Source organism: Cygnus olor, chromosome Z (assembly GCF_009769625.2).
Source record: "Cygnus olor isolate bCygOlo1 chromosome Z, bCygOlo1.pri.v2, whole genome shotgun sequence".
Classification (NCBI taxonomy): domain Eukaryota; kingdom Metazoa; phylum Chordata; class Aves; order Anseriformes; family Anatidae; genus Cygnus; species Cygnus olor.
The window spans coordinates 25,749,804-25,762,541 of record NC_049198.1 but is presented as its reverse complement, the minus strand read 5'-3'; the positions used below and the strand labels follow the sequence as shown (position 1 = coordinate 25,762,541).

The following is a 12,738-nucleotide window of genomic DNA, read 5'->3' as shown; positions in this document are numbered from 1 at the left end:
ACTGAAGAAATATATTTTTCTAAGTAACCTGGCCAGTTGTGTTTGATTTAAATTGTTTTTGGTATTGGACACACAAATGGGAAGTTTCCAATTTTAATGATTTTTTTTTTCAGGTGCCAGGCATAGGAAAAGTAACAGAGAAGATGTTAAAAGCCCTTGGGATTGTGACTTGCTCAGAACTTTACCAGCAGAGGGCACTGCTTTCTCTTCTTTTTTCAGAAGCATCTTGGCGTAATTTCTTGGATATCTCCCTTGGGTTGGGTTCCACACATTTGGAAAAGTATACTTTGGTTTTATTTATTCTTTCCTGTGTTTACATCTTGCTAACTGTTTCCTTGTGTGTGTTGCACACTGTACATTTTAAGACACATTTTATGACCAAAAAAAATTATGAATATTAGGCCTGTTTAATTGTATTTTTTTAAGTCTCTGACAGGCAATATTGTTATACTTACGGTTAAGATATAAAATTTTGCTTTTAATGTTTAGCTATTTTGTGTAACAGGAATGTCTAAAATATGAAATCCAAAAATTCTGTCAGAGAAGTTGTGAATAAGTGTATATCAAGAGATCAAGTCAGTATCATTTAGGATAACCTCAAAATTACTACAGTAGCTAAAGAGAAATTGGTTATTTATCCAAAGCAGAGATGTTCAGTCCTGTTTCATCTATAAATATAACAGATATATTTTTTTTTTAGATGTTGTACAGTCTGAGAAATCTTCCACTGCATTTTAAAAAAAGAAATATAATAACAAAAGGAGCATGTCAAAAGCCAAGGTTATCACTGTTAAGGAAAACACATTTTTAATGATGTAGTCTAAGAAAATTGTTTTCTTTGTTTGACTTTTATTAGCAATAACTTGATTTCAGTGATTTTTAATGTGGAAAAAGCAATCCCTTGACATATGAACATATGAGTTCTCAGCAAGTGGTTTGTCTTATGGTCATTGTCTTTGACAAGCTTTTATTAAAATCTAAGGATATCAAATTTGTTATTTCTGTAGAAGGAAAAAAACTTAAATAAAAGGACATGCAAAGAAAATGCTCTAAAGAAATCCTTAAATACAGAACCATTTTTAAGGGATGCTTAATTAAAACTGGAAGGAGGAAAAAAAAATACCAAAAAAAATGTATTAGCACATCACCTTTAGCATGAACAATAATTTAGACAGAAAACAAATTAATTCTTTGGATAAACAAATATTCCAATATGCATAGTCTGTTTGGGATTTTAATAGCAGTACTTCAGTTATACCAAGGTGAGACAGTATAGGATTTTTAGTTTTGTTGTTAAGTGTTTCCATCTTATAAGAGAGCAGATTTATTTTGTAAGCTATTAACTTTTACTGACATCTGATCTATGTCTTTGTTACATCTTCAGTAGGTTGTTTTATTAAAAATATATACATATATATCCTTTGCACTCAATCAAACTCAGTGTACAAGATTTGCAGAAAAAGTTAGCATCCAGATTTTCTATAAACATTTGCTGTTATTTATTGAACTATGATTGGCTGTCTCAGACTTTTTTGAAAAGATAAGAGTTCGAGGTAAAGTGAGTATATTAATTTGTTTTTCTCTTTAAAGGGATGGAGAAAGAAAAAGTAGGAGCACTGAAAGGTACACCTTTTTAATATTGAAAAAAAAAAGTACATTAATCACTAAGCTTAGTTAATGCCCATTAATGTATGGTTTTGTTAGCCATATAATTTCACTGTGTATTTACATGTGTTAAACAGCTTGCCATGTATACACCAAGCTCACTACATCAGATTCAGGCTTCCCCCCCCCCCCCCCCCCTTGGCTTCAGAATATTAGGGATTTACTCCTGTTAGTTTGTGTGCTCTCTTTTCTCATCATCTGCTTTTCATGTTTTTAATGCTTCAAAGTAGTCTTTATGCCATAATGTAGGGTGAAAATATGTAAGGGCTTTAATTTTTTGTATGTTTCGATTTAATGCCAACATTATCTAATAGCCTGCAGTCACGTGGATAACAAGTCTAGTGTAAAGCAGACTTGAAGGCACTAATTTTGCATGGGTAACTGAAATTGTTACATTCCCTAACTCTTATGTTCTTAGCAATGTAACTTCCGTTAAGAAGGGAATGTATGTCATTGTTTAAAAGTGAACTTCTGGAAAGAAAATACTTCAAAGAGAATCTGTAGAGAGCTGTAATAATTATCTCTACACTCATCTCAGAAAAGCAGATGAGAAGATTCATATTCTTATTGAGACAGAATAGTTTTGGGCAGCTTAAGTAAGCACTGTAGGGTTTGATACCACCAGAGCTGATACATTTATAGCTGTAGTGTTGTTCTGGTTTGCAGGCTGACAGATAATCTGGGTGGCCTGTTGTACTTCTCTGGTTTTAACTTCCTTCCTTCTCTCCCGAGAGAGATGGGTTTATACTAGAGACGTCAGTGGGCTGCCTGGATCATGGAACTAGTTTATATGGGGGGAAGACATGGGCCTGAAAGAGCACTCTCTCTATACTGCCCCTTCCAAACTTACAACTCTTACAACTTCCCATATACTGCAGCCTTGCAATGCTGCATTGTTAATCACTGCATTGTTGCTGGTATAACAGCAGTTACTCTTTGGATAATGGACCTAAAGTGAAATATTCAGCCTGCTAGTTTGGCAGCATGCAAACATTCGTAGGGGAATGTGAATCATAGTAGAGGATGACTCTGCAATGTGATCTGGTAAACTTGAATGTAACTTTGAGACGTGAAATTCAGTGTAAATATAGGGACTTTACACTCATAAATCATTGTTTTACTGGCATGAAACAATGCATCTGTGAGACTTTTCCAAAAGCATCTGACACCTGTAAGTTTTGATTCCAACTTCACTTAAAACCACTGCTCACTGAAGGTGTTGCCTTTCCCCTTCTGTTATTCCTAAAAAGCAGATGCGTTAATAAAAAATAATACCGTATTTCCCCTGATGAGAAGCTCTAGCAAAGGCAGTTAGCAACATCTTTGGCAGAAAGCTACTTTTTGCTCCTCTATAGCTATCCATAATTATCCTGGCTGGCATCTTTTTCTTAGCATCTGCAATATTTATTTCTGACACTTGGCTCTGATCTTGACTTTCTAATCCTTTCTTTCTTCTGATGTTGCACAGCAGTGTACAAAGGAGATTACATACAAATTACTTGGCTACCTCCATGAATTCAGTTGGTGTTAGTATTCTCTCTTGCAAATATTTAAGCATTAATGACCTTGAATCTTACACATTTTCAACTACTGCATGAAAAGTTGACCTGCTGAATTATTTCATTATTTGAAGGGTTTGAGAACATTTTGAAGCACATAAATGTGCATAAATCTTTTTGTACAATATTTGTATTAATATTAATTTTTCCTTTGAGGAAACTCAAAGGAAACTCAGACCCATTCTTCTAATGTAGATTTGTTTAACTGTTCAAGAAACTTTTTAGATGGCAATCACTGAACAACCTTTAGAATTCATTCTGAAAAAGACTACTTTTATCTTAGAACATTCAGTGAAATTAACACAGCAGAAGATCAGTACAGCTTGTGTCAAGAACTCTGCAGAGACCTTGCTCAGGAGTTACAGAAAGAGGGACTTAAGGTATTTGTTGTTCTGTTTACTTGTTTACTTAAAGACAACACTTTGCACTCAAGCTGATGAAATGTAGTATTAGCATGAATGCTTTCATCAGAATCATACCATGCAATCTATCATCAGAAGATTACTTTCTTTAATTTGCAGATAGAATGTGTTAGACAGCATTTTGAGTTTGTTCAGATGGCTATCTAATAGTATGTGTAGAAAAACTTGACCTAATTCTGACAAAATTATTGAGCACCTGAAAAAATATATACTAAAGGCAATATTAATAAATACTGGAGATGCTGAAAAGAGTTGATTGTCTATGAGCTGTGCTCTGGTCAATCATGTAATTCTAGCATATTTAAAACACCGTGTTTCCCTCCTGTCTTCATATAGGATCCAATCAATAGTAGTCTAGTTTAAAAAGCTCACGTCCCAAACTTGGAAGTGATTTATCCATACCATTTAGTGGTATGAATGGTATGAACAGCCCTTGTATTCTTTCTCCCAAGTTTCTGTTTATTTTTTCTGGAAAGAAAAGTTCATGTTTCCCATAGAGGTTTTCGTGGTAAACCAAGGAATAATGTTTGAGACCTGAAAGGATTCTTACTAGTCCTCTTCTGACATAAAATATTCTGAAAAAAATGTCAGGTTAAAAGGGAAATCATCAACAAAGAACAACAAAGGGATACACTTGCAAAGGCACCAGAGCAAAAGGAGTGCCATTTATTTGCATTTGGATGGACATGCTAAGTAACACAAACATTTTTGAAGGTGTTGCCAGGGGAATATCTGTGCTATACATAGATGTTGTGTGTTGGTCTGCTAGCACAATGGGAGAGGAAGTTTTCCGTGGATCCTTAATTGGATATCACTTATACATCCTTAGTAGTTTTCCCAGCAAAATTAAGATATCTGGCACTGAAAGTTTCCAAGTGGGGAAGTAATTTTTGGTTGACAGAATAGAAGTTGTGACTGTAGCCAGAGCATGAAATCTATTGAACAAGAGCTGTTGGCAGATGGTCTGCCAGGGACTGTAGCCAAATGACCCAGTTTAGAGAATCTGACTTTGACAGCAGTTTAACAGCAAGCGCAAAATCTTACAGACGACTTCTTGGCAGTACCCCTTGCTGTAGACAGATAAGCACAAAGTCTTGACTATGGCTTTAAGATGCTTATATAGATGCTACATAATAATAGTTTCTGTGCCATATACTGTATGTGTAACTTTTTTTTTTTATAGGGTAAAACTGTTACCTTGAAGTTAAAGAATGTGAACTTTGAAGTAAAAACAAGAGCTTCAACAGTGCTGTCCTCTGTTTCTACTGAGGAGGAAATATATGCTGTTGCTAAGGAGTTGTTAGGAACAGAAATTGATAGCGTTGCTCCTCAACCTTTAAGGATAAGACTTATGGGTAAAACTCTTGCTTTTAAGAACTAGATCTTATTATGTATCAAAGTAATAGACTATACTCTAAAGTTAAACTGATGTAAAAGGTTTTATCCTTTCTCCATTACCCTAGTGTTTTTTGCAAAGTGAAATAGCTTTGAAGTGCTGAATAGTGATTGGAATGTTTTGCTAATTGAGGTTGTACCTTTCTTACCACCTGATAGCCTCGGAACAACGTACATGCTGACATGAGAGAGAATCTTACTGCATGGCAGTTCTTAGTTCTGCTGCCTTAAAAAAATCTGCTTTGTACTACAGCAACAATTAGTTCCTGTACATAACCTCTTTCAGAAACAAATGTTTTAAATAAAAGTGCTTAAATTTAAAGGTACCATGTTCTGAAAGAAATTTGAAAAATTCTGCCAGAAGTAGACTCTGTGTTTTGAATCTCAGACCTGCACATTTCAGGTGGTTATATATTCTCTTGTTTGAACCATTTGGTGTTATATAAACCTTAGTTGTCTATGGTATCAGAATGTGCTGAAGAAAAAAAAAATTTGATGGGGAAACCTGATGCAAAACTGTCTTTCAGACTGAATTCTACTTAACAGTTAAGTTTATAGCCTCACTTTATGGTGCAATTAGTTAACACTTTGTGGGTATTGAGATTAATAATAATGTTGGGCAGGTCTACAGGTCTGATAAAATTGTGTGGACCATGTGATCCATTGTTAGCATTTGCAAGTACTACAGCCTCTGTCTAGAGGAAAAAATGCACTTTTATTGAGTGGTTGTATACATCTCAAAAGTGTTAAGTATCAAATTTTCATAAAATTGGTATTATAATTTATAACTTTGTTTTTCATCATTAGGTGTACGAGTATCAGGATTTTTAAGTGAAGAAGAGAAGAAATACCAACAAAAAAGCATTACAAGCTTCTTAAAATCGGGGAAGGAAAATGGTTTTCTTAGGCTTCAGCCAGGGAAATCCAACCAAGAAAATTTCACAAAAAATTCAGAAGCATCTTCCAGAGGGAGTTTTTTTGATAAAAAGCGAGCTGCAAGACAATTCAAATGTGATAATCTTGTTCCAAATGAAAACGTAGGTAAGCAGCTCTTTCATGATATGAAATCAACAGCAAATTTTGTGGAAGAAACAAACAAGGTCACAGACTTACAAAATTCTGATGTGTGTAAGATCTTTACCTGCCCTGTTTGTTTTGAGGAGCAAAGCAGTAGTAATTTGGAAGAGCTTAACAGGCATATTGATGAGTGCCTTGCCGGGAGTCTTGTTAAAGATACTGTGAAAATATCAAAGAATGACAATTCAAGAGAAGATACACTTAACTTTTTTCCACACTGTAAAAATGAAAATGTTGAAGCCTGTAAAAAAACTAAAATGAATCAATTAGGAGGAACAGGCCAGTCAGCAAGTGCATCTGACAACTCTGCTAGCAATTGCACAGAGAGATTCACTCAGATAATATCTGATAAACCTCACAGAGAAAGACAACCTGGTGATCTCATTGCTATTGCTAGGAACACATGTATAAAACAGTGTCTCTTTCCCAAAAGAACTTCACAAGAGGATGCAGAACATTTTGGAGAGGCAGAACATACAGAAGAAACTAGTTCATCCTGTTACTTTGAAGCCAAAGAAGACAATGTTCTTGTTTGTCCAGTTTGTAATTCAGAACAGAAAACCACCAGTCTTATGTCATTTAACAGACATGTAGATGTCTGCTTAAATAAAGGCATTATCCAGGAGCTGACAGAAAAAAATAATTGTCCTGCTAAGACTTGTGATATGGAAAATTTAAACAGAGCTGGTGAGTATGCACGTTAAGATGTGTTTGGTTGTTCAAATTATCCACTTGTGTAATGGCAATAATTTGGTAGTGGTACGCTTTGAACTTTTCAGGACTTGGATGTTTTTACAACAAGCTAGTTGGAGTAAGGTCTGTATAAGAGAAAACACTTCTATTTAAAAAAAATCAGTTTTTCTGATAAACTAGCTTTATAAGTGAGGTAGTTACACAGTGCATTCTCATTTGTAGCAATGGTAGCACAGGAATTACTGATCATTACTGTGAATGCTGTGTCTGTTCTCTCCTCCCCCATCATAATCAGAATGGTGTTTGTAAGCCCACTGAGATTTAGGTGAAAATTAGTGAAAATATCTTTAACCTGGATCATTTAAGAGATTTAGTTGACAAAATAGTTCCATTAATGTACTAGCAAAAACAAGTTGTGAACTAAACCATAAAGGCAGGAAATTGTAAGCATGCTTTTCATCCTGTAAAATGTCACATAACTGCACCTGTAACATGCCAAGCCAATGGCATGTTTACTTGGGTAATTTCTCTCTTTTTTTTTTTTTTTGATGAGGGGTTAATCTTTGGCCAGATTGTAGGACACATGGAGTTATTTAACTATCTGCTTGAAGTACCTTGTTCCTAATTTAACTTGGGAGCTTTATATCAGGAAATACTAGAACACAGTTAAGAATTATAATACAAATATTTTACGAAGGAAATTTCATAAGCAGTATTGTTGTTACATGTGCAAACAGACTATTTTAAATGAAAATTCTCCTATTGGCAAAGATCTTTTCCCCTACAGGATAAAGAAAAAATAGTTTTCAACAAACACCTTGAAAATCAACTGCATTATGCTAAAATATTTCTGAAAACTACAAGATTCAAGTTAATCACTTAGAATTTAATAAATTAAAGTGTTTTTTTTTTCCTCGTTAAAAATAAAAGAAAGAAAATTAATAGAAATTACAGTACTTAAACTGCAGATAACAGAATGTCATCTGCTCCTTAAGACAAATTCAGTTTGGGTAATATCAGAAAAAAAAAATGGGAAGGAAAAACCTTATCCAAAATTGTTCTTTTAAATGTTCTGCTATGTATGTAACGTCTGCATCATTCTTTCTTTACTAAAGCAATTAATTTTGGTTCTTCCCAATTACTCTTCAGGAGGTTTAAGCAGAGGACAGCAGTACACAAATCCATTACAAGGAACAAAAAGGTAAGGGTATTCTGGAAACTGAGTACACAACTCATATTTTAAAATAAACGAGTTTTAAAAAAAAATCAGTGTTAAAGTTGTATAAATGTATATTGTTCCTTTTTTTTTTTATCTTTAGGTCTGGATTGACAACTTCACAGTCAGTATCGAAAAAGGCCAAGTCAAGCAATACCAAGCATACAATTGAAATGTTTTTTAAATGACTGTGTGACATCTTCCATATGAAGTATTTCATAGTGTTTTACGACTGCAAATTAATTTAGCATTGGTGGTATGCTGGATTCAGATAGAATCTAGCTGAATTCACACAGGAGCCATTGCATATCTGTGATGTCTGCGTAAAAAGAATATGATGTTTGAAGTCGAAGAAGAGATACAACTGAGGTCATTCAATTATTTTGGAAAAAATACTTTTTTTTTTTTTTCAGTTTCTGAGAGATGAAATTTGCTAGCACTTTGTTTATACTGAATATATAAAACTTTGTTAGAGTCAGCAGCAGTCTCATGAATTGCCAGTGCAATGGAACAGGTTGATTAGAGCTGCCATGGAGAAAGTCTGCAGGGCAAGCTCCCAAGAAACTAGGAATCATTAGCTAGGGTGCCACATGGTGCTTGCTGACGGCCCTTTTCCTAGATCTGACCTGCCATCCTCTCTGCAAGGCAGAGAGTTGGACATGGCAACCATGGTTGTGCAGGCTGATACTTCCTCAGGCAACTGAACACCAAATTAATTTGTGTTACTAGCTGTGTGATAACACAGAAGAGCTGAGTTGCTTGATTTCAGATCTTATGAATGTCTGATTTGTCAGTGGACACGAAAACCGATTAGTCTTGCAGCTTCAAAAAAAAGACCAATATTTCAGAGCATGGTCAAGCTTTCATTGTTGTCACTGAACATGACTTCAGTAAGAGGTGACGGACCAACCGTAAAGGGCTTACTGTGGTGAGATGTAGGATGACTTTGCTGATACTAAAAATATTAATAAACCAGATGACGGAAGAAGGATGTCTTCCAGGATAGTCAGACAAAGGCTGTTTGATCCTTGTCCTTTCCAAGGAGACTGAGAACTTCAATTTTCTTTTCAGTCATTAAATTGGTACCTGTCAGTGGGACTAAATTTACTATAAGTAAATATGTAATAATAATAATATGAGTAATTTATAAGTATACAAGATGCTGAAATGAAGAAACCTTATTAACTATCTTTATTTATAATTATTTTGTATTTTTGAATAAATGATATTTTATGAATATACATATGGAAGGAGGAAATGTGCAAATATTTAAAATACTCTGTATAGATACTCTGTTTACACCAATTTGCTTAAATGTAGACATTTTATTATAATAATTTATGATGATAGCTTTCTTAGAATTTATGAAATGATAAACCTTTGAAATATAAATTTTTAAATGGGTTAATCTTTAAAATTGCTACAATAGAAGTGTCTGTCCCATTGCTTAACTTTATGGGTATTACTTTGGGGTTTGTATGTTTTTTTTTAAACAAACAAATGTCTTACCTGGTATGTTTTAGATGCTCAGGCTAAGTTCGGAATGTCCTTTTTCACTTTCAAACTTGTTGGAATGATTTCACTATCTCCACCTGCTCATCTCTGTTTGCCAGATGCCTCTGTACCTGCAGCTCTGTTATTTGAATTCAGTGCTCTCTAATCTGCTTTGGGCCAAATTAGTTGATCTAGTTCAGACTACTCTGTAGGCTGAGACAGTTAACTTCGTCTAAACAAGGTCAATGAGCAATCAGCATTTAGCTGTTCTGCTGACAGAGGTGGGAGCTGGAAGATTCTGGTAGGGAAGACATAAATGCAACTGAGGGAGCAATGACTTAAGCTACCACTGCAGTTTAGAAAGTGAGCACCTGTCCTTTTATTGATTTAAATCTCTCTAATTCAATAAAGTGTAGAATCTGAATGTTATCTTGTCATTGTGTGCATATCTTTAAAATTTGTAATTTTACATGTGCATTACTCAGCAAAAGAAGGAAACACCTTTACTTGCTTGAACAAATGAAGCTGGATTGGCTTAGCCTGGGAAGTGGTTTTATCATTTGTTCTAAAAAAGGTGTCATAGATTTATCTTTGAATGTCATAAAGTTAAAGTCATGGAGTATGTTAAAGTTAATATGGAAATAAAGCTCATGTTATAATTCTAAAGCCAGGAATGTCTCGTCTTTTGAGATGTGTATAAAATATACTTTTTGGAAAGGTCATTCTGTATGTATACAGAAAGTGGCTGGTGAGATTCTTCTAATGTTTTCCATCTAAATCATCGTTTGTAACTCAGAACTGTATTTTGTATTCTGTGTGATTTCTTATACCACGTTTATTACTGTTTTTATCTGAAGAAGTCCTTCAGTTCAGAAACTTCCGTGATGTGTTTTTTTTCTTCCTAGTTCTTGTGGAGAAAACTGTGTAAGCAATATGTTTGTTCTGCATTTTTCTCTCACTGTTATTCTCTATTGGTAATAACTGACTTTAACTTAAAATCTGCTTTCATTAGCATCTGGAAAGTCTTTATAGCTTGCCCGTGTCTAACAATTTGTGAAGTATTTCCTTTGAGAACCATTCCATACTTGCTGTATTCACAGTCCTGAAACACACAGATGCTCTAGGATGGCTGCAGATGAGAATTTCTCTGTAGTGTAAACTTCTCGGATCTTAATGTTCTTCTGTCCACCGCTTCTGAAGAAAAGAATGCAGACAGCATATGCGTGACCAAAGCACTTATCTGTAAGGAGTATGTTTTGCCATAAGTGGGACAAACACAGAGATGACTTGAAGAACAACTTGCTTGAATTTACCTTGTAAATCCTCAATACCTAAAAACTTAAGACTGTAGAGTAGCATTCTCCTATATAATGTTTCCTGCAGCAGTAGTATCTTTATTCACTCATGGGTTGTGAAATACGTGTATACAGAATGTCTTACTGCCAGATATCATGATGACCCATTTTATTTATTAGTTGTCTGGCCTGGGTATCTCAAAATCTTTATTGCTAGAAATGTAACTGATGGGAATACATAAATACTGTTGGGTATGCCATTTTCTTCTTAAAGTTGCTGAAGTTCCACTTTGAAGTGGCAGTAATTCTACAGGTAGGAACATCAGCAGCACAGAGTTTGGGCTTGGATTTCTCTGCCATTAACTTGATCCATTTTGGAATTATTACGGAGTTTATCACATCCTTGTCTCCATCTCTTACATTGCAGTATGTATATCCAAGGAAGAGATCGTATCATTGGAGCTGTCAAGAATCGTACTGCCTGCAAAGTGAGCCTAGGGAACAGCCTGCAGATGGCCGAGTTTGTTGTCCAGCTGGTGTTCTGGGGATGTCTGCCATACCTTTTCTTATTTCTGTTTGTGTAAGTGAGCACCTGTTGAGACTGGGCCTCTCTTCTTCATTATTCTAAGCAGTACTCCTAAGGAAAGGCAAGCTGCAACAGGTAGCTGTAACCATAAGAGATGAAGAGAGGAGTGAGTGCAACTGTAAGGCACTATGGTTGCCCAGGCTAACTATTCGTTCACCACGCAAAAGTGAAGGAGATGTTCCAATAGTTCCTTGGTCTGCACTTTATTATGGATTCTGCGCCAGTCTTTTATGCACGTTGCTGTGGGGCCCTTTGAAAGAGTCAAGGAAGTGGATAAAGAATTGCTATTTGGGAAGTATGAGAGCATAAAATATAGCTGTACTGGGAAAGGTAGGAGAACAGGGATATGCTGTGAAATAAGATTATCTGATAGTAATTAGAACCTGAAACTGACAGCTGTTTTTACCAGGCTATATGTAAAATTATGGTCCTGGTTTAAAGATTCATGTTTCCTACTTTGGGCCAGTTGTGTGAGGTGAACCGAGTAATTCAAAAGTTGTGTCATTTTGAAAAGGAGGATTAATGTTCCAAACAGTGGGTCTATATTACCAGCCCAGTCATCATACAGAAATAAACCTCTTCCTCTTAAGAAGTTACACTGGAATGTTTGACTCACAGGAAGCAAGTAAAAGTGAAATCTCCATGATTCAGCTATAGCTAAATCAGTTGTTTGTTCTTTCTAATCTGGGTTTATTTTCACACTTTTTTTTTTTTATAAATTTTTGGCTGAATAACAATTATGTATTAGAAGTACTGTCAAAAAATTATCTAGTTAGTTCAAAATGTATGTGACTGTATTAAAGATGTTCAAAGGTGAAAAGAGCTGAATTATGCTCACACAGTGTCACGGTCTTTTCTGCTTCTCAGGCTGGGGTTGCACCAGAATCTGGGAGGGGACACAGCCAGGACAGCTGGTCCTGTACTGTATGGTGCAGTGCTCCCCCATAAAACTGGGGGGAGTTGGCCAGGAGGGCTGCCACTGCTTGGGGACTGGCTGCGATCAGCCAGCTGGTGGTGAGAAATTGTGTGGTGCATCACTTCTTTTGTGTATTCTTTCCCTTTTAAAATTTTATTTCCCTCCCCTCCCTTCCATGTTAAACTTTTTTTTTCTTTTTTTCCCCCAATTCTCTCCCTCATTCCAGTGGTGGGAGGGGTGAGGGAACAGCTGTGTCCTCTGCTGTGTGCTGAGCTGCCTGCTGAGTTAAACCACATCACCAGACTTTGCTTGATGGACTAACTTTTGAGTCATTCAGGTTAAATTTGCTGTGGACACAAGTAATCTCAGAAGTGAAGACTGTAATTTAATTACAAAAAATATATATATATATATATAGTG

General features: G+C 35.5%; 1 protein-coding gene across 11 annotated transcripts in view; it reads left to right on the top strand.

The window, feature by feature from the left end:
* POLK (DNA polymerase kappa) overlaps positions 1-10,191 on the top strand; it is a 35,646-nt gene extending 25,455 nt beyond the window's left edge. For all 11 annotated transcript variants that reach the window (XM_040541961.1, XM_040541969.1, XM_040541966.1 and 8 more), the window contains 7 exons: positions 114-280; positions 1,591-1,623; positions 3,508-3,604; positions 4,830-5,001; positions 5,849-6,805; positions 7,961-8,012; positions 8,131-10,191. In XM_040541961.1, the coding sequence (XP_040397895.1) occupies positions 114-280; positions 1,591-1,623; positions 3,508-3,604; positions 4,830-5,001; positions 5,849-6,805; positions 7,961-8,012; positions 8,131-8,215 (1,563 nt within the window). In that variant the 3' untranslated portion in view covers positions 8,216-10,191. The remainder of the gene's footprint in view (positions 1-113; positions 281-1,590; positions 1,624-3,507; positions 3,605-4,829; positions 5,002-5,848; positions 6,806-7,960; positions 8,013-8,130) is intronic.
* The last annotated feature ends 2,547 nt before the right edge of the window (positions 10,192-12,738 follow it).